Source organism: Capricornis sumatraensis, chromosome 9 (genome assembly GCF_032405125.1).
Source record: "Capricornis sumatraensis isolate serow.1 chromosome 9, serow.2, whole genome shotgun sequence".
In the NCBI taxonomy this organism is placed as follows: Eukaryota; Metazoa; Chordata; class Mammalia; order Artiodactyla; family Bovidae; genus Capricornis; species Capricornis sumatraensis.
In genome coordinates, this window is record NC_091077.1 from 39,760,789 (window position 1) to 39,788,161 (window position 27,373).

Genomic DNA, 27,373 nt, shown 5'->3' on the forward strand with positions numbered 1-27,373 from the left:
GGTAAGCAACTGTTAATTTCGTGCCAAGGTCAAAGTACACCTTGCCCTGTTGTGTCAGGTGAGATAGAGAACCTTGCAAACCATGGACAACGACCATGTCCCTAACCTAGAACATTAAATAATCCATCTAAGAGGATGTGGGAAGACAAAACTAGCTCTGCAAGAATCTAAAAGGTTAAAATGAATGTCTGAACACTGGTTCCCTTCAGTTCAGTCGCTCAGTTGTGTCCGACTCTTTGCGACCCCATGGACTGCAGCACGCCAGGCTTCCCTGTCCATCACCAACTCCAGAAGTTTACTCAAACTCATGTCCATTGAGTTGGTGATGCCATCCAACCATCTCAGCTCTCTCATCCCCTTTTCCTGCTCTCAATCTTTTCCAGCACCAGGGTCTTTTCAAATGAGTCAGCTCTTTGCATCCGTTGGCCAAAGTATTGGAGTTTCAGCTTCAACATCCCTTAACACAGAGGAAATTCCTGAGCCCAGTAGGGAGGCCAGAGTTGCTCCCTCAGTGACCTGGTTACACCGCTTTTCCACAGCTCTTCGATCTGGTGTGATGCTCGAAGGTGGTTACTGTCAACAAAGTCACCTAATCCAGGGTTTTCAAACCCACTAACGAAATCAAGTTGATGGGTCACAAGCAGCACTGGAAAAAAAAAAAACAAAACTGGATAACAGAAACTCTCAGGAATAGTTTCAGGCAAAGTTTGTCATTTATGTGTGGATGTTCTGGGTGGCAGTGTAAAAGCCATTCTCACGCTCCATGTGCTACTGCCAGAGTTGATCCAGCTGTCAGCTCTACATCTTGGAGCTCAGGGACAGTGCTGGAGGATGCCTAGGAAATGGTGCCTGGGCTAGCAGAGGGCGCCCACACAATGTACCCACTGCAGGAGAGGAGGCCCATGTTCTCTCAGGCCTTGAGGGGCCACAGCCCACCTCTACAGAGATTAGCAGTAGGGGAGTAAAGCCTTAGGTCCTCTCCACCTCCAAGCCTGGCCTTTCACGCCCAGGCCCCTCCTCAGCTCTCCTATGCCTTTTTTCCCCCACTCCCTGCTCTTACCTTCCTGTCATCTGCTTTTCTTCCTCTCTGTGCAGCCCCTTCCTTCAATCCTCATTCTTTTCCTTTCTTCCTCCACACTTCACCTCCCTTTTCCATTCCCACCTCCTTTTCCAGGACACATAAACACACAGTTTTTCAGACAATTCAGCCTTTATTTTTGAAAATAATTCTGTAGCTTAAACTTTCCTCCATGAACTGAGGTCAGGCAAGAAACAAACACACACACGTTGCTCTCCAACCCATCTGCATCCTGATCTGTGCACCCGGGGATGTCTGGGAGAGAAGGGAGGGAGGTTGGGTCGAATGGTCTTGGCTGCTGTACCTCACACTAAGAGGGCCTCCAGAAGCCAGGCTAGCATGAACTGTCGTACAGCAACAGGGAAAGGACTGGTTTTTGGAAAGGACTGGATGGAGAGGAGGGAGGGGCAGCCTGTTTCTTAGAGGAAGAATGAGGGAGGGGTGCCCTAGCATCCAAGGCTTTCTCCCCACCACAGTGGATGAGCTGAGGGAATGTTCTGCTTTTTCCCTTCACCATTTCATCTTAGAATCATGAACTGCTGGGCCGCATAGAAAGAAGAGCTGAGAGGAGGTCAGAGATGGAGGAGAGGGGAAGAAGAGAAATACAGGCAGGAGGCAGTAAACCCTGACAACCTAACAGCTCTATCCGGACCCTGACGATGATGAAACCCCTTTGGTTAGTCTCATTCCGGCACAGATACATCCCCTTCTCACATAATACAGCCCCCTAACCCTACTCCAATTGGGAGAAACCGGAGATGGTCGGGGACAGGTACAGGAGGAGGGCTCATACTCTGGTTAGAAGAGCCAGGACAGGAAAAAGGCCTGATCAAGAGAACTAAAGTTGCCAACCTCTCCATCAATGCTCTAGAAAACCTGGAATGTGGATGTGGGTGGCCATGATAAGCCCAAGTCCCTCCTACCACACAGTGGTTTCTTGCTTAATAACTCCCCCAACATATCCCAGAAAGAGTCCCTTGATCTGACCCCCTTGAGAATGAGAGAATAACCCTCACCTCATCATCTGTGCACTTGAATGCCACTCGGAAAAAGAAAAAAAAAGATAAATGGACCCAAGAGAGAAACACAGAGAGGACGATGAAGCCCAGGGACTGCGGTCCCATCTTAGGCCATGAGATGGCAAGGAGGGGGCCCACGATGGACACGCAGGTGCTGCTAATTCCAGCTAGGATCATAACCATCCCAGGTCTGGGGTGGGGCCAGGTGGACACGGCGGCCCCGGTACAGGAAGCTGACAATGCCCCGGTAGCCGGCCCTGGGGACACCAGACTTGAGGTCATCCATGACTCCCAGAGCCTTGGCAAAGGCCTTGAAGCTGTCCCTGCTCGTGTACTGCACTCGCACCTCCTGCAGCTCGCTCCGCTCACTGGTCCTCACTTTCTCCACCTGCAGCAGGGGAGCACCATAGACACGTGCAAGGAAATCCCTGTCGTAGGTCTCCTGTCGCAAGTATGACAGGTCCAGCTGGGTGAAGGGCACGAAGTGCTGGTTCAGCTTGATAAACTTGAGGTGCTGGTCAAAGAACTGCCCGTGACTCACACCTTTGCGGCCAAAGGTCATTGTTCTGGAGATTTCGGGCCGCACGCAGGCCCGGCCCTGCCGCTGCTCTGGCCGGCGCATCCAGTCGTCCCAAAAGGCCTTGGGCCACTTGGGCTCCAGCTCAGCCCAGAGCTCAGCCAACAGCAACCAGCCCAGGCCAGGGAAAAAGTCTGTGCGGTAGAGCAGTTCGGGCTTGCTGGAGTCTACCATCTGCTCCTTGCCATTGTCATTCCAGGCAGACACACACCAGAGGGAGGGGTCGGCCCTCAGCAACGGGTAAGTGGCCTGAAAGTACTCGAAGAAGTCTGGAGCCACCTCCAGATCATCCTCTACCACCACGGCTGCTGGGAACTTGAACTCGTGAAAGACCTGGCCCAGTGCCCAGCGGTAGTGCCGAGCAATCTTGTAGTAGCCCTGGAACTTTCGGTGGTCAGGTGGCACTGCAATGGTGCTCAGGTCGGGCTGCCGGATGTGCATGACAGCGCTGCCGTAGGAGGCGATAACCTGGGCTGTCTCCTCATGCCCGCAGTCCTGGCTGACAATGATGGGAAAGTGCTCAGCCGAAGGCCGGTAATTCAGCAGCTTGTCTAGGCAGCGCCGAACAGTGCTGCGGTCACAGGCGATGACCAGGATGGGGATTACAGCTGGTGGAGTGGTCACAGGCACTCGTGGCGGGACAGGTGGGGCCACGGTGGGTACCCTCCACCGCTGGCTCCACCTAGCATGGTGCTCCCTGATCTGTTGCAACAGGCCCCGCTGCCGCTCCAGCTCCACCTCGGCGTCCTGGGCCAGGCGGATCACCTCGCGGGTGAGGCTGGCGGGGTCATCATCAAGAGCACTGTCTGAGGGTAGCCTGCCAGGCGCTGGGCGTGTCCAAAAGAAGAGGAGCAGCAGGGCGTTCCAGGCCACAAAGAGGATGGCGCCCCACAGCACAAGCCCTGCAGACTGCTTCTTCAGCATCCTGGCCCCCGCAGGGGAGGCGGGAAGGGTAGGGCTCAAGGCTGCCCTCAGCCTGCCTGGCTCACGCCCCCACGGTTCTAGATATGCTTCCTCTGGGCTCCAGGATTAGGAAGCAGCCATGCACCTGAGGAGAGGAGAAAAACAACCATCATCACAAGGCATGGGGCTGCTCTAGAGCAGAAGAGGGGGCAGAAACAGATGAAAAAGTTCAGGACAAGGAAGGCCGGGAGGTTAACTCCAGACCTCTCTTAGAAAAGAGCTATCCATTCCCTAATTCGGAGGGTCAATCTGTATGGAAGAACAGGATTAGGATAGCATGCTCCTCGACTCCAAAATGAGTTTAATGAATCCTCTGAAAAGAAATGTGGGGGGTCTTCTGGGGGGAGTGGGGGAGCAGGATATGTAGAGAATGATGTTGGTGGAAGAGAGGAAGCAAAGGAACCCCACCCACCCCTTCTCTACCTGACAGATTTTGTTTACCATCTTCCATCCAGACCTTAGGAGAGGTGGGGGGGTAAGACCATCTGCCTCCCGTTCCTCAAATCAAACTGCCCAAAGATTACTGATTTTAAAATTCTTAGTATTACACCTCAGGACTAAAGCCAGCACCATACCTAATAAGAAAGCACTAGAGGTTTTCCCATGAAGGTCAGGGACCAGATCTACATGACTGTTTAACATTCTGTTGGAGGGATCAGCCAATACAATTCGACTGCAGAATACAATTACAGGCAGAAGTACAAATGTGCTGATGCTATGAAAGTATGACTGAAAACTCTATGAGAAACAGTGTAAGTCCAACCCAAACAATCAAAAAATTGAGTCATGTAGTGGTAGATAAAAATTAATGTGCAAATATCAATAGCCTTCATATCCACAAATAATAACTCACTAAATAAACAACAAATGAGAAAACCTTATTTATAATAGCTATGAAATGATATGAAATGTATGAAATGATACACTATTCAGGAATAAACAAGAAATATGCAAAAACCTACCGGAACTTAAAATTCCTGAAAAGACAAAAGATGACTTAAATATCCCTTGTTCTTGGTTAAGACACCTCAGTTTCATCAAAAGTCTCAATAAAAATAGTTTTTGTACAGCTAGTCAAACTGGCACTGAAGTTCAAACAGAACATCTAGGAAAATGATGAAAATGAACAAGCTGTGAAGAGGGACTAGCTCTACCAGATATTCTACACATTACAAAGCCTCTATAATTAAAAGAGTATGATGCTGATCAGATCAAACCAGTCAATCCTAAAGGAAATCAACCCTGAATAGTCACTGGAAGGCCTGGTGCTAAAGCTGAAACGCCAATACTTTTTCCACCTGATGCAAAAAGTCAAGTCACTGGAAAAGATCCTTATGCTGGGAAAGCCAGAAGTCAGGAGGAGAAGGGGAATGACAGGATGAGATGGTTGGATGGCATCACCAACTCAATGGACATGAGTTTGAGCAAGCTATAGGAGATGGTGAAGGAGAGGGAAGCCTAGCGTGCTGCAGTCCATGGGGGTTGCAAAGAGTCGGACACAACTGAGTGAATGAACAACAATGTGGTGCTGATATGTAAACAAACAGATCATTCAAGGAATGGAAATTAAACAGATGCAAAGGAACAGAATTTCAACTACAGAAATAGACTCAAATACATGTAGAAATCTAATGTATGATAAAGAGGATAATTAGAATTACTGGGGCAAAAAAAAATGGTCTTATTAATATTGTTATAACAACTATACAGGTATTTGCAAACAAGAATAAATTTCAAGTGGACTAGATATTTAAGTAGAAAACTAAAAACATACAAGTGCTAAAAGAAGATTTATGTCAATCCCTCTATAGCTTAGCATAGGGAAAGGCTTTCTAAGTATGACTTAAAATACAGATGCAGTGATAAATAAAATGTTTTTGCATGGCTAAAAATACCATGTGTGCTCAGTTGCTAAGTAGTGTCTGACTCTTTTCGACCCCGTGGACTGTAGCCCCCCAGGCTCCTCTATCCATGGAATTTTCCAGGCAAGAATACTGGAGTGGGTTGCCACTTTCTTCTCCAAAAACACCATAACCAAGTCAAAAGAAGAATAACAAACTGGAAGAGAATATCTGAAACACACATCACAAATAAAAAGCCAATACCCTAACAGACAAAGTTCTTAAAAACTGAGGGAAAAAAAAAGCCAAAAATTCCCTGTCTAAAACACTAGCATAACTCACACAAAAAAGTACTAAAATGGCCCATAGATGTATGGAAAGTTGTTCAATTTCACTTATGATAAGAAAAATTCTAATTAAAACTATGCTAATGCCAAAGAATGCTCAAAATACTGCACAACTGCACTCGTCTCACATGCTAGTAAAGTAATGCTCAAAATTCTCCAAGCCAGGTTCCAGCAATACGTGAACCGTGAACTTCCTGATGTTCAAGCTGGTTTTAGAAAAGGCGAAGGAACCAGAGATCAAATTGCCAACATCCGCTGGATCATGGAAAAAGCAAGAAAGTTCCAGAAAAACATCTATTTCTACTTTATTGACTATGCCAATGCCTTTGACTATGTGGATCACAATAAACTGTGGAAAATTCTGAAAGAGATGGGAATACCAGACCACCTAACCTGCCTCTTGAGAAATCTGTATGCAGGTCAGGAAGCAACAGTTAGAAATAGACATGGAACAACAGACTGGTTCCAAATAGGAAAAGGAGTACATCTAGGCTATCTATTGTCATTCTGCTTATTTAACTTATATGCAGAGTACATCATGAGAAACGCTGGACTGGAAGAAACACAAGCTGGAATCAAGATTGCAGGAGAAATATCAATAACCTCAGATATGCAGATGACACCACCCTTATGGCAGAAAGCGAAGAGGAACTAAAAAGCCTCTTGATAAAAGTGAAAGGGGAGAGTGAAAAAGTTGGCTTAAAGCTCAACATTCAAAAAACGAAGATCATGGCATCTGGTCTCATCACTTCATGGGAAATAGATGAGGAAACAGTGGAAACATTATCAGACTTTATTTTTGGGGGCTCCAAAATCATTGCAGATGGTGATTGCAGCCATGAAATTAAAAGACGCTTATTCCTTGGAAGAAAAGCTATGACCAACCTAGATAGTATATTCAAAAGCAGAGACATTACTTTGCTGACTAAGGTCCGTCCAGTCAAGGCTATGGTTTTTCCAGTAGTCATGTATGGATGTGAGAGTTGGACTGTGAAGAAGGCTGAGCGCCGAAGAATTGATGCTTTTGAAGTGTGGTGTTGGAGAAGACTCTTGAGAGTCCCTTGGACTGCAAGGAGATTCAACCAGTCCATTCTGAAGGAGACCAGTCCCAGGTGTTCTTTGGAAGGAATGATGCTAAAGCTGAAACTCCAGTACTTTGGCCACCTCATGTGAAGAGTTGACTCATTGGAAAAGACTCTGATGCTGGGAGGGATTGGGGGCAGGAGGAGAAGGGGACGACAGAGGATGAGATGGCTGGATGGCATCACCGACTCGATGGACATGAATCTGAGTGAATTCCGGGAGTTGGTGATGGACAGGGAGGCCTGGCATGCTGCGATTCATGGGGTTGCAAAGAGTCGGACACGACTGAGCAACTGAACTGAACTGAACTGAACTGAAGGTAACATTTCTCACCCATCACACTAGCAAAAATCAAAAATTTGTCCGATTCTCATAATAGAATCAGTTTAAGAATAGAAGTTCTAATTTTGATGATTTCTAATTTTCAGGGTTCTTTTTTTTTTAAATGAATCATGTTTTTGGTGTTGTATTTAAGAAATCTTTGTTAAAGTCACAGAGATTTTTTTCCCTATGTTTTCTTTTCTTGTTTTACAGTTTTAAGTTTTACATTTACATTTATGATTCATTTTGAATTAGTTTTCCTATATGGTGTGACATAAAGAACTGAAGCCCTTTTAGAGTACTTTGGCAGTTTGTCAAAATGCTAAACAGAGATACCATGTGACCCGGTAAGTCCACTCCTACATATACATCCAAGAGAAATGAAAACAAGTATCTATACAAAAAGCAATACAGAATGTTTGAGGGAGCTTTCTTCATAAGTGCCCAAAAGTGGAAACAACCCAAATACTCATCAGCATTGGAATACTGTGGCTTATCCATGGAATGGAATAATATTCAGCAATTAAAATGAAACATAAAAAACAAATAAATGAATGAAACAAACTACTGATACATACAACACATAGACAAATCTCAAGATAATGCTGCAACATATGAAGGAATACATACAGATCAGTGTCTGCCTGGCAGTGAGACCATCAGGGGAGGTGTTTCAAAGGGACACTAGGAAAATTCATGGGGGTGATAGTTTCAGGCTGAATACAGATGAACAAACTTCTGAAAATGCCCACTTCAAATACCTAAGGCTTACTGTATATCATTTATACCTCAATAAAACTTTTAAAAAAGATATTATTACATCAAATGACAAAATTAGAATACAGACAGTAGATCAAAATATCAGTGTTGACTAGGTGATAACCACACTGTGGTTATATAAAAGAATATCCCAATGCTTATATAATACATGATGAAGTAATTAGGTATAGAGAGCCATGGTAGATGCAACTTCTCAAATGGTTCAGAACAAAAATATCAAGTATAAATATGAAGAGAAAATGGAGCAAAATGTTAATAGGCAGATCTGAGTAAAGGGAATATGAGAATCTTTATACCGTTTTTATTCTTGCAACTTTTTTAATTTTGAAGTTATTTTCAAATAAAATCAAACAGGGACATAGCCCACAGCGCTGACTAGCTTCGTCCAATATGGCCCCAGCTGGACACATCAGAAGAACTGGGGATGATCTATTTGTCCTGAACTCTTCAACCACTCCACGGTCTGCCATGACATGACCTGCTCTCTGCCAGGCTCTGGGAAGGGACTGGGACACACAGCCAACAAGAAAAAGGCATGGTCCTACCAGGCCCCTCACTCTACCACACCCTTCAATGCCAGGACAGCTGCCGTTCTGGACCATGTAACTTTCACCCTGGCATTCCTGCCTCTGGTCTCAACACTTCACACCCACAAGTTGCAGGTCTGCACTCTCTTGTGCTGGCTGCTCTGCCAGCTACCCTCTGCCTCACAGCCCAGTTCACTAAGCTAACCAAAATCTCGGGTCCCAGATTTCATCTCTGTGCTCCTGGGCTCTCAAGCCGGCCGATCCAGTATCCAATCAAAGGGCTGATCTTTAAGAGTCTCTAGAGCGAATGGATCCTGTCCCTCCTCTGAGACCCCTCCAGCCCCTGCAAGCACCACCAACTCCTTATCTTCCTTCCAGAAACCATCCACACTCACAGCGCCATAGCACCAGTCTTCTTAGAAGCCTCTGTTTTATTGTGTCATTAAATTTCCATTTTATCAGTGCTCATTCACCAATCAGGGTTTCCCAGAAAAGAAACACACAAAGATTCCCAGTTTTTCCTCCCTCCGCCTGAGGATGTGGTCAGTGTTGGAATCCCTAACCCTCCATGTCCTGCCTCCCAACTGACTGGATAGGAAAAGACTTCAGGCAGAAGGACAGGGGAAAGAAAAGAGAAACTGAACTCCATCAGCTCAAGTGTTGGTTTCAGGGCTGGAGGAACAAGCCTGTCTCAGACTCATCAATGAGCCACCTCAGGCCAAGAGGCTCTCAGAATGGTGGCAAAACCCCAGGGACCATATCATCTCCATCCTCACTCTTTTCCGGATATTAGAACTAGGCGGCCCACACCCACTACACGGAGGCCTAGAAGACCTCCCCACCACCCTTCTAAGCCAGGCGGATCAAAGCAATCTTCTCAGCCCCTTGGCAGATTGTATCCTTAGCAAGTCTATAAACCTTGTGAATGGCTCGACAGCCCATAGCAAACAGCTGCCCCAAGCCACCAGGCCTCCAACTTGGCGCTCAGGCCTTTGTTCTCCACTCCACAACCCTTTCCTCTAAATTCTCAAACAGAACTTGCTTCTCTTGCCAGCTGAGTACAGGACATAACTATTCCCAGGCCCACCTGTTTTCCACACAGACTCTCCCACAGTCCCAGTGCCATTTCCTACTACTTCTCCCCTTATTCTCCAGAGCATGATCCTCTACTCTGTCTAGAAGTTAGTGGTGTGTGAATACACAAACGCACACACTCTCCAGCAAATGGCTGTGCCCATAGGATGAGACAGTCCAGCTTTTGGCCAACAGAGCCCATGCACTCATCCAGGAAGCGCTGCTGCTCTAAGTCCTACCATTTGGAGGGTATGGCAGTAATAAGAGCAAGTCAAACAGCCCAGGGCAATGCTTGGGCATCACCCTGAGTTTTTTCACATTGCTGAGACTCAATTTTCTCGCCTCTAAGTTGGAAATGGTGGTAGAATACCTCATTGGGTTGCTCTGAGGATTGGGTGAGATAGTTCTCATTAAGTGTTTAAACAGTGCCTGGCATATGACAAGGTAAGTGCTAGCCCATCACTTGTCTGTCTCCTCTCTTGGTGGTTCCCGCCTCTGCACCACTCTACTAGATTCCTTCCAGGGTCCAAACCCCCAAGCCTGCCTCAGGGCCTTTGCGTGTGCCTGTATGCCTGGTCTGCTCTTCTCTCTCCTTCACCTAGTGGGTTCTGACCCACATCTCGCCGGACACCTTCCCAGATACCGTCGGCCCATGTGAGGTCCACCTCCCCTTCACAACCATCAGCACCAGCACAACCCTGTGCTCAGTATCTGTCAAATCCTCTCAGCTAAATGCTACTTGAGGCGGACCAGCTCCCCCAGTGCTGCCAAGCTGCTATGCTAGGATCCTCAACGTTCAAGAGATATGCCTGTAACAAAAAAGTGACTTTCATGTGTATGTCACACACCTACAATCACTTAACTGTAATTCCCAAGTCCAGAAAGTGTTGAAAAACAGAAGTTTTCCACACTTGTTTGGCATAACTTCATTTGGAGAAATCTAATCTAATGTGAGGCTACTTATAGCCTTTATATAACCCATTCATATATTTTGCTACAGAAAGAAACATGCTGGACTACAGTATGCTGCTCCAGATCTCAGACTATATCATAAATGTACCAGGTCATCTTTTTTAATCCAAAAATTTCTGAATTCTGAAACATATCCAGCCCCAAGAATTTCAGAATTATTAAAGTGGAAGAGAGAGTTTATTCTTTTACTGCCATCATCCCATTTCAAGATCTCAAACCCTTTAACCTGACTGGGTTTCTCAGCTGCTCCACCTATCACTAACTTTGCTTCCCTTTAAGCAACCTTCCCAATAGCAACAGAGCATACTTCTTAAAGTACACACCTGGTCACAACACTCACCTGCCTTAAAAACCATACTGCCACTACCCACAGAATAAAATTCAAAATCATTATTATGACACACAGGGCCTTCACAACAAACTGACTCAAACATCCCTTTCAATCTCACCTCCAACCACTAACTCCATGAACTGCATACTCTGGCCTCAACAGGCTACTTACCTCCCCCAGTAAGTATACTTTATACACTGTTGTCTCTGCTCTGGCTGGTCCTGCATGCTGAAATCATCTAAAGCCCCGTCGACAAGCACTATACCTCCTAAGAACCCAGTTTGGGTGAGTACTTCTTTAACATCCAGGCAGACTCAGGCTTCCCACAACTATACTTCCACCATACTCTCTCCACACCTCCTGCCTTCCCTCTCCACACTGTAATAGAATCTGTGGCTGTACTTACCTGACTCTCACCTTACTCCTTAGAAGAAAAGGCTCTATGACCTCGAAACCTATTACAGTGCTTGGCACATGTATGAAGTTCAAGTAGTTAGATGGAGGACATTATTAACTAAACTGGGGAGAAAGACCAAATTAGAAGCCTAACAGTGAAGGATTACATTTTTCAAAGTTGATTACAAAACATCCCATTCTACATGCTCTTCTTACAAAGTGACAATGACATGCCTCCCTCCAGAGCTGGGGAGGGGGGTCGGGCAGGGATAGCGGGTGGGATCAATGTTCCCTCTCTCTGAGCTGTGACTACAGAGGAAGTGATGATTATGTGACTTCTTAAGACTAGTTCATGAAAGTCAACACAGTTTCTACTTGATGCTCCTTGATGCCTATTGTTGGAACCCAGCCACTAAGGTAAGAGGAAGCCCAACCACATGGACTAGATACCTTCCAAGTATTCTTGGCTGACAGCCACAGCTAAGGTCAGCTGACAGTCAGCAACAGATAGTAGACATGAGAGGAAGCCTTCCAGATGATTCCAGCCCCAGCCACATCTAACTGCAACTACACGAAAGACCAGAAGCAAAATGACATAGCTGAGACGGGAATAAAATGATTCAGCTGTTTTAAGCCACTAGGTTTTAGGGTGATTTGTTATGTAGCAATGAGTATCTGAAACGATGAGTGAAGAAGAATCTTCAAGTAGCCTTGATACAAAGGGCAAGTGTTCCTTCTGCCATCTGTACACAAGAGTCCAAATTTTGAGGTCCTGCCCCTATACATACTCCATCAGATATTTACTGATGAATAATAAAAAATACCTAATGGCTTAAAACAAGAGCAATCATTTCTTCTCTGTTGGTTTCTACGAGTAAGGAATTTGGACACTGGGGCACAAAGGAGATGACCTGCCTCTGCACCATGATGTCTGCGACTTCAGCTAGAAGACTCCTCTAACGGCTTAGTTTCTCATATGTCGGCAGGTTGCTGTTGGCGTTGGCGGAGATGTCAGCTGGAGTCACCTCCATGTGGCCTCTCTGCATGGTGTGGACTTCCTCTGAGCATGAGGCTGAACTCCAAACAGTGACTGTCTGAAGAAAGAGCGCGAGTAAAAGTGCATCCTTTCCATGACCCAACCTTGCATCACTTCTGACTCATTCACTGGTCAGGGGTATCATGAGTCCTGCCTACATTCAAGGAAAAAGAAACACAGCCACCACAGCCAGGTGGCAGGAGGGCAGTGTCCTACGGTAACAACTGGAGAATGGAATGTTTAAGGTTGTGGCCGTTGGGGAAAATACATCGGACACACCTTCCTTTTCTAAAATAGAACAGTCCTTAACCTTGACCTGAATACCTGATGTTCTGTTATCAATGACATTTGCCTACAAAGCACAAACTCAAACTCAAACTTTGTTTTGCCAGAGTTTTCACTGCTCCTTCAGGGAAGTGACACAGCTGGTCCATACCACCAAGTACAAAGACCAAGTACACTGTGGTGGGAATGAGGAATGAGCCTTTTTAGTGAACAAGACCCTCAATCAAAACCCAGAAGGCTCTGGGCAGGTCCCACCAACTTCTGTAAGTCTCAGTTTTTTCTTCTGAAGAACTGCCTCGGAGCTGTAAGAACCCTTTCTAACACTCTGATTCCTATAGTATTCTCTAGCCAGTCCTCTCTCTATGGCAAAAAAAGAAAAATTAAGGTGTTTTTTAAACAGCAAGAGAACACCAAATAGTCAAAAATGAGCAAAAATGGAGACGTCTTATTTATTTTTTAGAAAGTATGGAAATGAATGTTGACAGACGTTCCTTTCTATCTCTGTCTTGCTTAGCATGTTAAAAAGCACTGCCTAAAAAAACCCAAGAAAGTATAAACACTCCAGAGATAATGGAGACTTAATTGAATTACTTTTTTGTTCTTATATTAGACCTCCTCTAATAATGTATCCTCCTGTATCTTGTACCAGGCTCCATAATTTCAAAAGGATGGAAGAACTGAAAGGGAGTCAGAGAAGATACACTAAATAATTCAAGGACTTAAGAGAATGAGACCTAGAGAGAAGGGATACAGGTTATTCGTCCTGGAAAAGGCTAACGGGATATATGATGCTAGTGCAGCAAAAAAGCACAAAGCCTTGGGAAACCAAGTAACCCTGAGTAGTCACTTGTGCCTTCGTTCCTGCGTTTGTACAGGGAGAGGCTTGATGTGGATCATCTCCAAGGTCTCTGGGATCTGATGACAAAAAGAACAGTACTAACTTCCTCAATGTCCCAAACAGGAAATGAGTTTAACCTGTCACATCCGCCACTGAGGTTAAACACATACATTGCTTTCTAATCTGAGAAAAGGACCTGGTGGGGAATCCAAGAGAGCTCAATAGTCTCGGAATAGAGGCAGACGCGGGGTGGGGCGGGGGGTGTAAGCATCTAAGAGAAAAGGCTACATGGTCTGAAACGACAGAAGAGAAAGCTGGACAATCTTAGCCAGTTGATGTTCGTACAGCAGAGACTAATTAAATACATCACAGGTGCAAATGTTAACCAAGGTAGAGCCTTTTACTCCGCGGCTCACTGTCCTCAGGAAACACAGACTAGCTGGCCCCAGCCCTTCTGCTCGGGAGTTTCTAAGATGGGGGCCCTGCACGCCTCAGGGCCCCCTACTTCACACACATTAGCAAACAAGTAGGAGCAAATTTTCTTGACAATTTACTTATTTCCACATTGAGTCAATTCTTCCTCCGAGCTGTTGAGAAAGAACCCCTAATAACTTTTGGAAAGGACTCTGGGGTGGAGTCTGAGGAAAAGCCATCTCGGATTCCTCTCCCCAACCCTCTCCAGCAACATCAGCTCCTCCAAGCCCCGCACCCAAGTCCGCCCGGAGGATGAATTTCACAACCGGCCCCCTCCTCGCGGAGCCCGCCCTCTCTCCAACAGCTGGAGGCCCGGGATTCCGCAAACGGAACGCAAGAGTTCCACTTCCCGGCTCAGGAGGGGCGCGCGGCCATGACCCCGGGTGGCCCGGGCCAATTTCCTCTTGCTGAGGCTCTCAGGCACCGAGGCTGTGGCGGGACACAGAGGGATTGGAAAGCGGCAGCCTCTCAAGTCGGGACCCGAGTCCTGAAGCGCCCTCTCCCCTCCGGCGGGGCCTCCTTCAGTCAGACCTCAATCCCCTTCCGGGAACAAACCCCAGAACTGACGGATGCCGGCGTTCCCTGGCTCCCACTTACCAGGTCCTTCCAACTTCCCGGCCCTGAACTTGGCCCGCCCCGAAGCGTGGGGAGCGAGCCGGGTGTCCCGGCGCGTTCAAGGAGCTCGTGCGGCTGCCGGCGCCTTCCGCCCGGCCGGCCCTTCTCGCAGCGCGCCGGGCCCGGATAGCCGGGCGGGCAACGTGGCCCTTCCCCGGGGAGGGCGGGGCGGGGCGGGCCGAGGGGCGGAGCTGTCTGCCCTAACTTGCCCAGGGCCCCTTCTCCCCAGGTCGTCTCCAACGCCCGATCTCTCAGGACGACTCGAGGTCTGGACACCCCAAGTTTTCCGGGGTCCCCAACTTCGGGAGATGTAGTGGAGATAACTGTTACTACTGGGCCCTTCGCTGCTCACAATCGCAACTCCACGGGTCAATACCCATCAAACCAATTAGGCTTAATCTACTCCAGTCCAGACTTCTCGCGTCTCCCCGCCTAGCCCCAGCCACAGTGCAGAATCTCGTGGAGTTTAGGGGAACAGCCCTGCCAGAGGTAGGCCGAGCAGCTTACCTCAGTAGTGCGTTTACCAAACCCAAAGCCAAAAATCTGGGGGCCTGCTCCCCCAGCCGCTGGCTTCCGGGAGGGAGGAGTCCAGGGCATCACAGAGGCTTACAGGGAAGTGAGAACAAGAACCCCAGGGAGGAAACACTTGCAGTCAAAATCGAGAAAGAGCCACCCTTGCTTTTGTTTTTTCTTTCGGGGTAGATAATGCTGTTAGTTTGAAGTAAAAGAGAAGAAACACAGACCTTTCCCTAGGGAAGAACCATTAGACCCAAAGAGGAAATGAAGGCCTCAAGCAGGCTTTGGGGTAGACCTATGAAAGGGGGTAGGGGGAACCCTGGCAAAGCCTAGATATCTGTATCTGACCCTAAGAAGTGAAGGTGGGACGCTAAGAACTACCGGTTACTCAGGCAGATAACTTTCCTGAGAAGGACTGGGCCCAGAGCCAGCACTACCATGTGACCAGGACACACTGTTCTGGCACCAGCACCTGCCCCCATCCACTTCCCTCCCCTGTGTTTCAGAGCACAGAGCAGTCTGGAACTTCGTGGTGTGTGGTTACTGACATCACTCACTAACTTGTTTCTAAGTGAAACTAGGAATTGTGTGGTGGTTTAAAGAAACAAAGGCAGGACATGACCTAAAATTCCCTGCATGGGGGTAAGGAGCTAAAACAAAATTGCAGTGGCCTTTACATGCACCTGCAGTGGCCTTCACAGGCACCTACACCCTACCCCACCCCCAGCCTCTCCTTTAACCCTAGCAGCTCTGCAGAATATACACTGTCATCTCACTCTACAGATGTAGTAGAGTCTGAGGCTCAAGCTAAGTCCCAATTTGCTGAAGGTCACAAGACCTAATGAGGGTCATGGCTAGGTTTTAGACCCAGGCAGTCCTACTTCCAAGATGGCACTCATTCCCTCTTCTCATGCAGCCTTGAGTGTTTGAGATAGCTGTGTGTCCAGCATGACAAGGACATAGTGGGGCAGCAGGGAAATCCTGCAGTTGGAGCCTGGTCCTAAAGGAGAAGAGTGAAAGAAGAGCTGACACCTCAGTGACGCTGGACTCTGTGTGTGTGTGTCCAGGGTCTCTAGTTTAGTTGATTGTGTGGACTGTGGCAAGAGACGGGAGTCCACACTTACGGGCCAGTCAGCAGCCAATGTTTCTGTATCTCTGCCCTCTCTCTAAGCTTTTCCTCATGAGGGGGACATGGGATTATTATATACTAATATTCCATGTCAAAGCAAGAGGGAAAACCATAGTTTCCTAAAACTGGGAAAAGTTGGGAAACACTGTGGATCCAAGATATCAGAAGCTAAGATCACTGTCCCAGGACAAAGGCCAGAGTAGAGTGCTGAAAGGTGAGGAAACCAATTAGCCCAGAATATGTCAGATTCCCATCTCTATCAATCATCCTCCTCTATCTAAGGCTGTTCAGTGGGAAAGAGGAAAGATAACTGTGTACCAAAACTCACGCCCCATCACTATAACCCTCTGTTTAAATTTCAAGGCTCACAGAAGATCTAAGAGTAGAAATTCCCTGACTGTCCCAAAACAAAGGACCTGGTTAGAGAGGCAGGATGAGCTGAATTCTTGGATGGAAGCAAAAGAAAACATTTGTTCTGAGAGGCAAGAAGCCAGGGTGATGAGTGCCAAATTGACCTGGGAAGAGGCCCTGGGCTCCTGATGGATATTTCATGGAGAAGGGTTATAGGGGAAGAAGGGCAGAAACAAGGAGCCAAGTGCCTGAATTCTGGGGATGAAACTGGGATTGGATTCTGTGAAAATGGAAGAATAGGAAGTTCTGGTCCTAGCCACTACTCCCAAAAAAGGAGAGGACAGACAAGAAGGAAGTGAAACTTGTCTCAGGAAACTGCCCTCCCATAAACAATGCCCAAGATATCCTGAGTTTTTGTATAATTTGCAAAGAATTCATGCTCTGAACATAAGACAGATCTTAGCTTGAAACCATAAGTAGAAATAAAGGCAAAGTTTTAAATCAATGATGTATCTATTTTTCCCCTCTTACTTCCTCCCAATACCTCTACTCCCCTCGACAACACAGAAACTCAGCTCACCAAAATCAAAGAAAAGAGAAAAGATTAACACAATAATCACTGAGCAATGTCTATTAAATGGAACTTTTGATTAGTCACCTACAATTCCTTTTGGAAAAAAGGGTATAAATAAATTTAGTTACAACATACACACAACATGTGGTTTATTGGTCCTGGCTAAGTGGCTGAACACCCAGTGAGTGCTATGCCCTGGCATCATGGTGCCCCTTTGAGAAGGCTGATGGCTGTGTCAAGAGGACTGTCTTGTCAAAGGGTCAGGCTGAGGGAAGGACTACTGCTTTTGCTGGAAACAACAGGGGAGAGGAATTTTGGCTCACTCTAAGAAGGAAACATCTTACCAGAGAGGCTGTCTGACAGGGCCCTCGAGTTCTCCTCCCTGGAGGTTTGCAGCAGAATCCCGATGGCCCTTGTCAGGTCAGATCCTATAGAAGCAGCACAGAACTGGGCAGGCGATCACAGCATCTGCCACCGCACACTTAGGCAAGCCCTGCCTGCTCAGGGCTTCTGTAGCTTCCCCTCATGCATCAAACTGGGAGAATAATCCCTGCTCTGTTCTCCTCACAACAATGTGGTGACGAAAAGCTGACACAACACAACAGCCTGGACACTTCACATAATGTAAGCACTGTACAAATACAGCACGACTCTGCTACTTCAAGTGCTTCGAAGCACTCACAGGCCTCCTAAGCAGGATGAGGGCCTGGGGCCACATATCCCTGAGGGATCACTGTGATCCCGGTGTCTAAGCAAAGAATAGCACCAGGAATTTGGTGGGCAAAGCTAGGGGAGGTGACAGACCCACCCTATAGTAGAAGCCCGGCCTCAAACGAGCTATCTCAGGCATCAGACTAGAGAAGAAATATCTAGGGCCAGGAAGCCACCTAGGTCTGCCTGCCCAGCCCTCAGGCCACTGGGGGCCTCACAGACTCCTATGGAAAAGAAGGAAGGGAGAAAGAAAGAAACCAAGTCATAAATACATGCTTTTCAGCTTGCAAATGCCCACTGAATATGAGGCCTAGGTGTTACACAGCTAGTGAGAGGCAAAGAGATGCTAGAAGCCAAGCTTCCTACCCTTTGCCCAGTCCGCTGTATCCTGTCTATCAAAATTTCCATCACCTCTCCTGTCCGCTGTTGCTGTCACTCAGAAAAGCAGGCATCTTGGGATAGGTAAATTGGAATTCAAGGAAGGAACACAAGGCAAGAAGGTAAGATGAACAACTTCTGCTTTATATGGGAATAGAGCCTGCAAAAATATAGAAGGCTAAACAATGGCAGTCTGAAAAACACCGTCACTTCAAAGAGCAGGACAGATGACCAGGATATGGCATAGAAAGGAAAGGCCCAGTGCTCACTCCAAGAAATGGAGCTCCATCTACTAACAGACACTTGGTCCTTGAGACTTACACTTCTCTCCACCTCTCTTTGGTCTGCTACCCCAAAGAGGCACACATGCCTAGCTGACTGGAGAGCTCTGACAGCCAACAAGGTATCTGGCAGAATCCCTCAATCTGAGCTTTCTTTGAACCCATGCACCTTTGCAACCACTTCATAATAGGAGGTATTGGCTAGTAGCAAAGGGATGAGACAAATTCAGGACAGACTTTTAATTAAGCACAAATAAGACTTTTGCCAGAACACTAATTCAATAAATGAACAGAAGTCCTAATTCAGTTTTTCTCTATGCAACTATACAAGCATATCAAGCAATAACAATGTCACTCTGCTACATGTACATGGCCCTGGATGAAAAATCTAGATTCTGAATCTATCATTTCATTTGTTCCTTGCAAACAACCTGTGAGGGACTTGGAAAGTTAGTTGTCCCCATTTTGGAAGTGAAGAGAACATGGCATAGCTTAACTGACATATCTAGTGGTTGTACACTAAGAAAGGCAGAGTTAGGACACAAATCCTGATTCCCAAACCTATGTTCTGTTCCTCTGCTCTTACAGTGAGGTTTCACAGCCTACATTTCCTTAAAGGGGAAGGAGGAGAGGCAACTTAGGAGGTATTCCAGACCATCTGCTACCTGCCCCCACCCAAGGCAGCTCTATTTAGTTAGCTCTCCAAAACACAGCAGTCTGCCTCAGCCTGGATAATCCATTCCAGAGTTGTATTTAGCCCAAACTGACTTGGAATCCTATTACCCCAGTGAGGAAAAAGCCCTGACAAGTAATCTAATACAACCTCCCTTCAGAGGCCTAAAGTCTTTTTATGTTCTCCTTGGTCTAACCTCACCACTGCCATTGCTCACAACTCCTTTCAAGGTACTCTATCTGGGTAAGGAGCTACTGGGAACAAGCCTGCACCCTGAGAGGGAAGGAGAGGTGAAGTTTCCTGTGTACCCATCAGGGTAAGAGTTCTCATCAGGGCATTTTCTGAATGGCAGTGTCCCCGGACTCGCCCCACTCAACACTATCTGCACAGGAGCAGCAAGACACCAAGTGGGAAATGAGACAGGAACCTTACCTTTCTTTCTTCTCTCAGCTGCTCCCCTGAAGATCATCAAACCCCCATTCAGTACTCCATTTCCAAAACTGAGAATCCCAGATCAGAAACACCGAAGTGCAGCTTCTCTCCTCTGGTCCAGGTCCAAAGTCCATGGCTGAGTGGACTCTGAGTGGGAGGAGTCTGGGGGGGAAGGAGTATGTCCAGGTCCCTCCCCCCCACTGCAGGCTTCAGTGTTCCTCCTAGAGGTCTATTACATCCCTTCATTCAGCTGGTTTATTAAGCCCAGAGTCTGTGATAGGCAGATCCCAGGTACTATCCCATCTCCTGTTCAGGGAAGGAAAGTCATCCACTGTGAGGGCTGGAGAGTCCGTCTTCTGTTGAAGCTCATGAGAGGAAACAGGCCTTAGAACCGGCATGGCCCAGGAAGCTGATTTCTGTGTTAACCTGAAGAATATTTAAACATCATGACACTCTCTAATCTATTATATACCCAAAGGAACCCCTAATACCTCTTACCTAAATGAGATCATCATCAAAAACCCTTCCTTAAACACTCCACAAGGTTATTCAAAGTACCTACCTCACTCACATATTCCACCCCAAAACAGTCACCTCAACAATATGTATACAAATATGACTCAAGGTAAAGGAAAGCCAGCACCTAAAACCACTGCTGTGTGGAGACTGACTTCTAAGAAATACAGAAAAGAACATTCTCCTCCTGTTCTCCTCTTGTTTGTGCCACACACTAATCGCCCTACATGTCCCAAGCTTCTTAGGGTGTGCAGTGTTTTAATCGGCCAACTCTCCCAGTCTGAATTAAATCCATACCAGACCTAGATGCTGGCACCTTCTACAAGCATTCTTTGCCCCCTTCCCTTCACTGGCAGCCCCCCCTTCCAAAACTGTGCCAAAGATGTAATTCCCAATCTTCGTCAAACTCCTTCCTGGGGCGACTCCTGAGAGCACTTTCCTGAAATGCTAGAGGCCCGAATGCTACCACCAACAGCCCCAGTGATGTTCCAATTTTTTCAATCCAGTGGCCCACCCCGGCCGCCCCCTCCCTTCTAAGTTTATTCCTACACATACACACACACAGACACACACACGCACGCGCCTTTCCTTCCTGTAGGGGCGTGGCGTCCACAAGAACGCCCCCCCACCCAGCCAAGAATTTGACTCCTCCCACCCTTCTCCCCGGAACCCCTTGCTCTGTGTTCACTGGGAAAGAGGGTAACAACGCGACCCCCTCTAGACTCTGACCCCCGCACCCCTCTGCGGCCCAGACGACCCTCGCCCTATCTGCGCTAGTTCTTTACCTGGGTCCCGCCCACCCAGACTCGGCAGGTATCCGCAGCCCACCCCTGGTCGGACTCCAGGCCCCAGGCCGGGTCCCCACTACCCGCCCAGGCCCCACCCCCTCGACCCCCGGCGCCCGGCCCTCCCCTCGCACTCCTTTCCCCCTCCCACCATCTACCACAGCCACTTCCGTCCGTCTTCCGGAAGTGGGTCCGCGGCAAGTGCCACCTCCCGTCATCCCGCCTTATCTCCCCCTGCCTATCACCACCGCCACCAAGGGAGCACGGAACGTGACTCTGCAGGACTTGAGGTTGTTTTGCAGTTACTATTCACAGAACTGCAGACGAGGTGTGAGGAGGACAGAGCGCGGGTGACAAAAGACATGGGGACAAGAGTAACGGCTGTGCAAGAAGGGGGCGGGACAAAGTGTGGCGGAAAGCCGGAGCTAGCGTCACGTCGAGCCTCGCGGGAAGAAGAGCGCATGCGCATGACACCTCGGCCCGGTGGTGAAGTTCGGTGCTTGGACAGCTTGGCCAGGCTGGACTTGGGCGGGAAGGGGGCGGAGCGAGAGCCCGGAAGTGAGGGCGGAGTCGGCCAGGGGCAGTTTCGCCAGGTCCCCTCGGTTTTACTGTCGCAACAACCTGCCTCTTTGGGGTTCTGAAGAAGGCTTAAGCTGGCCCACTCTCTGGATTCGAGTCCTGGTGAGAAGCAATTCTGGAAGCACCAAGGCCTCTGTTCACCCGTTCCTGCGCTGAGAGCTCTGTAGCAGTACTAGAAGAAAGCTGCTTTGTTTATTGCTTACTTTTCTCGCTGCATCTCTAACGGAGGCAGGACCTTCCTTGGGTCTGAAAAGAGACTACTCATACAGTAAGCTCTCCTCCCCCTCCTACCCCCAGGACAACTGTTTTACACGTATTGCGCGGAGCCCTTGTCAAGTATCAGTGTTAGTACGCGCAAGTCTGGACCATGGTTACCGTTCCCTGAGCAGCACAGAAGTCTTGCGGAGGTTAGATGGCTAGAAAGTGATAAGGGCTGATCGCGAACCTTCCAGTCTGTGACACTAACCTGTGTTGCCACTATCTTATGCAAACAGTCTCCTCTTGAACCTTTCCACATCTTCAAACATTAGACTTCCAGTTTCCAAAATTGCCCTGGTTGATTTTTTTTAAAATGTATTGGTCAGACCTGTTCTTGACTTAAAACTGCATGCAAAAGGAGGTACTACTAATTTTTGTTAATATGTCGTCTACTTAATGACATGTTCTAAAATTTTGCCAGGGCTGTGGATGACTTTGCAACCTTTGTTTTTTCCCCTTTTATTGAAAACTGGAACTTAGTCTGTAGTCTTCTGGAATATCTTCTTTGATACTGAGCTGCTAAAATCCTTTGAATTTTCACATGTGATGAGAATACTAGGAGGCTCTTTTGTTATAATATTTGACCTTTGACCTTAGTTCTTGCCACAAGGCCACAAAGACCCTTGGCATTTCCTGGGTGATAGGAATGTCATTTGTTCTAATGAGCAACTTTGGGCTCCTAGACAGCTTCTGAATGGGAGCTGATCATTGGAAAGATCAAGCCACGATTAGAAAGTTGGAATTTTTTAGCATCTCCCTCCTGTGCCTTTCTTTGTGGGAAGGCTTCCCTGTGGCTCAGCTGGTAAAGAATCCACCTGCAATGCCGGAGACCTGGATTTGATCCCCTGGAGAAGAGAAAGGCTACCCACTCCAGTATTCTGGCATGGAGAATTCCATGGACTATGTAGTCCATGGGGTTACAAAGAGTCAGACGTTACTGAGCGACTTTGACTTCACTCTCATGCCACCCCCTACGCTTGCCATTGTATTGAGATGAGAGAAGGGTTGAAAATGAAGCTAATGATAAATCATGCCGAGATGATGAAGCATCCTTTAAAATTCCAACAAAATGGGGTTCAGAGAGCTTCCAGGTTGATGAACACATCCACACACTGGGAGGGTGCCACACCCTCAACTCAGGAAGACTGAAGCTCCTGTGCTTGGGACCTGCCCCCCCATGCCTTCCCCACCCCCCATCCCCACCCCCATATCCCCCACCCCAGGCCTCGACCTCTGTATATCATCTGGCATTCATCTATATCCTTTAATAAACTAATAAACATAGGTAAGTGTTTCCCAGAGTTCTGTGAGTTGTTCTAGCAAATTACTGAATCCTCTGGGTACAAGGTCACAGGAACCTCCAGGTGGAACAGAAGTTAGGAGTAACTTGGTGACTTACTACTTGTAATTGGCATCTGAAGCAGAGTCAGTCTCATTGTACTGGTCCGTAACCTGTGTTATCTGATGTTATTTCAGATTGTGTCAGAATTGAGTTAAATTGTAGGACAACCAGCTGGTATCCCAGAGGACTGCTTGGTGGGAGAAAACGCCCGTGCGTTTGGTGTCAGAGGTAAAGTATTCTGTATGAGTAGTAATGAAGACGTAGGAAGAAGACTGGGTTTTTTTAGTACATACGTTAATCTGACTTGCTGTTGACATCAGACTGAATCCAGTGGGAACTGCTGCTAATTTTAGGCAATCGTATGTCATCCATTTAATGACATGTTCTAGAATCTTGCCAAGATTATGGAAAGATTTACAGCCTCTGTTTCCCACCCCACCCCACCACCCTTTTGAAAATTGTAACCTAGGTTCCAGTTTCCTGGACTATCTTCTACCCACACAGTTTCTCCAGAATATTAGCAGTGACCAAGTTGCCTATTTACAGTACTGGGAATGTAATAGTTACTAAGTCAGGAGTCTTGAAATGATTTTTTTATTTGGAAAGATGTTGTAATATTAGAAACAGTCTTAAGACAAAATTTATATTGCTGTCACCCTCACATAATACAGTTCTACAAATAACTTCCTGATACTTTCACAACCCCAAATTTACTCCACTCAGCTGGCTTTCTCATTGGAATTAATGGTAACGCCAACATCGTTTGTTCAGGCCATAATGCTGAGAGCCATCCTCATACTCCTCTCGTACATCCCTTGTCAGCCTGTCTGAAAATCCTCTTGGCTCTATCTTCAAACTGTGTCTCAGGTTCAATACCTCAGTATTCTCACAGCCACCTTCATCCCACATGGACAACCCAGGTCCCTCTGTCCTTACTTCCCTCCTCCAGTAGCCTGGTCTTCACACAGCAGTCAGAGTGATCCTGGCATTTTTCTGTTTAAAACCCTACAGTGTATCCACAGTTCAATTGGAATAAAAAGCCAGTCCTTTCAGTAGACTACAGAGCTCAATAGCAACTGGCCTGCTTACTCCTAACAGGCTTTGCTCACTCTGTCTCAGCCACACTACCTTCACTGCTATTCCTTGAGGAATATTTCTAGTGCAAAAGCTCTAGCTGTTCTCTCTGCTTATCAGTTCATCAGTCAGTTCAGTCGCTCAGTCATATCCGACTCTTTGCAACCCCACGGACTGCAGCATGCCAGGCTTCCCTATTCATCACCAACTCCCGGAGCTTGCTCAAACTCATGTCCATCAAGTCAGTGATGCCATCCAACCATTTCATCCTCTTGTCAGCCACTTCTCTTGCCTTTGAATTTTCCCAGCATTAAGGTCTTTTCCAATGAGTCAGTTCTTCGAATCAGGTGGCCAAAGCATTGGAGCTTCAGCATCAGTCCTTCCAATGAATGTTCAGGTCTGATTTCCTTTAAGATTGACTGATTTGATCTCCTCGTAGTCCAAGGGACTTGCAAGAATCTTCTCTAACACCACAGTTCAGAAGCATGAATTCTTCAGCGCTCAGCTTTCTTTATGGTTCAATTCTCACATCCATGCATGACTACTGGAAAAATCATAGCTTTGACTAGACAGACCATTGTTGGCAAAGTAATGTCTCTGCTTTTTAATATGCTGTCTATGTTTGACATAGCTTTTCTTCCAAGGAGGAAGTGTCTTAATTTCATGGCTGCACTCACCATCTGCAGTGATTTTGGAGCCCAAGAAAATAAAGTCTGTCACTGTTTTCCATTGTTTCCCCATCTATTTGCCATGAAGTGATGGAACTGGATGCCATGATCTTTGTTTTTTTTAATGTTGAGTTTTAAGCCAGCTTTTTCACCCTCCTCTCACTTTCATCAAGAGATTGTTCAGTTCCTCTTCACTTTCTGCTATAAGGGTGGTATCATCTGCGTATCTGAGGTTATTGATATTTCTCCCGGCAGTCTTGATTCCTGCTTGTGCTTCATCCAGCCCAGCATTTTGCATGATGTACTCTGCATGGAAGTTAAATAAGCAGGGTGACAATATACAGCCTTGACATACTCCTTTCCCAATTTGGAACCAGTCTGTTGTTCCATGTCCAGTTCTAACTTGCTTCTTGACCTGCATACAGATTTCTCAGGAGGCAGGTAAGGTGGTCGGGTATTCCCATCTCTTGAAGAATTTTCCACAGTTTGTTGTGATCCACACAGTTAAAGGCTTTGATGTAGTCAGTAAAGCAGAAGTAAATGTTATTCTGGAACTCTTGCTTTTTATATGATCCAACAGATGTTGCAGTTTGATCTCTCTGCTTATAAAGCTCGTATTCTGGATATTTTCATTACTCTCAAATATTTCCTCAAATGTCACCTTCTCAGTGAGGCCTTCCCTGACCAACCTATTTAAACCCTGGCCCTTACCACAGCATTGCCAGTATCCTTTGTTGTTCAGTCGCTCAATCGTGTCTCTTTGCAGCCCATCAACTGCAGCCTGTCAGGCTTCCCTGTCCTTCACCATCTCCCGGAGCTTGCTCAAACTCATGTCCATTGAGTCAGTGATGCCATCCAACCATCGCATCCTTTGTCGTCCCCTTCTCCTCCTGCCTTCAATCTTTCCCAGCATCAAGGTCTTTTCTTGGCTCTTTGAATCAGGTGGCCAAAATATTGGAGCTTCAGCTTCAACATCAGTCCATCCAAATGAATATTCAGGATTGATTTCCTTTAGGATTGACTGGTTTGATCTCCTTGCAGTCCAAGGGATTCTTAAGAATCTTCTCCCAACACTGCAGTTACTCTCCCTTGCTCTGCTCCATTTTTTCAGTAGCACTTCTCAACTCCTTCCATATTTATTATGCTTTACTACTTCCTGTCTGCCTCTGCCTGCTTGAATGTCAGTTCCCTGAGGGGAGGCATGTTTGGCTGTTTGGTTCCTTGCTATTTCCCAAGAGCCTGGAACAAGGATGTGCTCAGCACTTAGTAGGTGCTCAGCAAACATTGTGAAATGAATGAATGAATGAACTTGAACAATTATTTTCATGATGGAGTGTTGTTATTTAGGCCTTTCTTACCTGCAGATACATGAACATAGTGGTAAGCATACTATGCATATTTTGTATATGATATTTTTGTCATCATACCATACATACTCATGTATCTAAATATTTTCAAAATTACAACCACTTTTTCTTTTTAAATGTACTTAAACTTTTTGCATGCTTGTTATTGTTTTTCAGACAATAGACTTGTTCAAAGGAAAAGTTAATTATTTCCCACCTCCACGTATCTTATCCTGCTGAAAGGAACCACTTTCGAATTTAGTGGATATCTTTCCAAATATTTTCTCTGTACATACATATAAATATGTAACATGTACAGATTTCACAGTTCAAAGACAAGTATGTAACTTTGTTTTCTGTAACACAAGCCAGTTTCTGTTTTAGGCCTCATTCACTCTGATAGCAGAAAAACTAAGTGTAGTTAACTCAGAATAAATGTTCACACTTCATGATTTGCTTATGTATTAATGATCAGTTAATTCAGGCTTAATCTGCCTGCAGTGTGGGAGACCTGGGTTTGATCCCTGGATTGGCAAGATCCCCTGGAGGAGGGCGTGGCAACCCACTCCAGTATTCTTGCCTGGAGAATCCCCATGGACAGAGGAGCTTGGCAGGCTATAGTCCATGGGGTTGCAAAGAGTCAGACCCAACTAAGCGACTAAACACAGCACAGCATGGTTTAATTCTAGTGAACTTGTTCTTTTCTCCTTTCACTTTTATATAATTACCAAGTTTTTTAAAGTTATTATAAAAGTATATATTCATTACAGAAAAATTTTGTTGTTGTTCAGCTGCTAACAACGGCTGTCCGACTCTTCGAGACCCTGTTAACTGCAGCACGCCAGGCTTCTCTGTCCTTCACTATCTCCCTGAATTTGCTCAAACTAATGTCCATTGGGTCAGTGATGCCATCTCCTCTGTTGCCCCCTTCTCTTGTCCTCAGTTTTTCCCAGCATCAAGGTCTTCCCCAGTGAGTCAGCTCTTTGCATCTGCTGGTCAAAGTACTGGAGCTTCAGTTTCAGCATCAGTCCTTCAGTGAATAGTCACTGTTGATTTCCTTTAGGATGGACTAGTTTGATCTCCTTGCAGTCCAAGGGACTCTCAAGAGTCTTCTCCAACACCACAGTTCAAAAGCCTCACTTCTCTGGCGTTCAACCATCCTTATGGTCCAACTCTCACATCCGTGCATGAGTCCTAGAAAAA

The 27,373-nt window shown here is 46.6% G+C and overlaps 1 protein-coding gene across 3 annotated transcripts; it reads right to left on the reverse strand.

The window, feature by feature from the left end:
• Positions 1–1,215: 1,215 nt before the first annotated feature.
• Positions 1,216–21,067, reverse strand: MGAT1 (alpha-1,3-mannosyl-glycoprotein 2-beta-N-acetylglucosaminyltransferase). 3 transcript variants are annotated; one of them, XM_068979813.1, is made up of 3 exons: positions 21,055–21,067; positions 19,603–20,028; positions 1,216–3,722 (listed from the first exon to the last, which is right to left on the reverse strand). In XM_068979813.1, the coding sequence occupies exon 3, from the start codon at positions 3,596–3,598 to the stop codon at positions 2,255–2,257; it is 1,344 nt and encodes a 447-aa protein (XP_068835914.1). In that variant the 5' UTR covers positions 3,599–3,722; positions 19,603–20,028; positions 21,055–21,067; the 3' UTR covers positions 1,216–2,254. The 3 variants fall into 3 exon arrangements, with proteins under 3 accessions (XP_068835914.1, XP_068835913.1, XP_068835912.1); XM_068979812.1 differs by lacking the exon at positions 21,055–21,067 and having other exon boundaries at positions 19,603–20,371; XM_068979811.1 differs by lacking the exons at positions 19,603–20,028; positions 21,055–21,067 and adding an exon at positions 14,540–14,658.
• Positions 21,068–27,373: the final 6,306 nt, after the last annotated feature.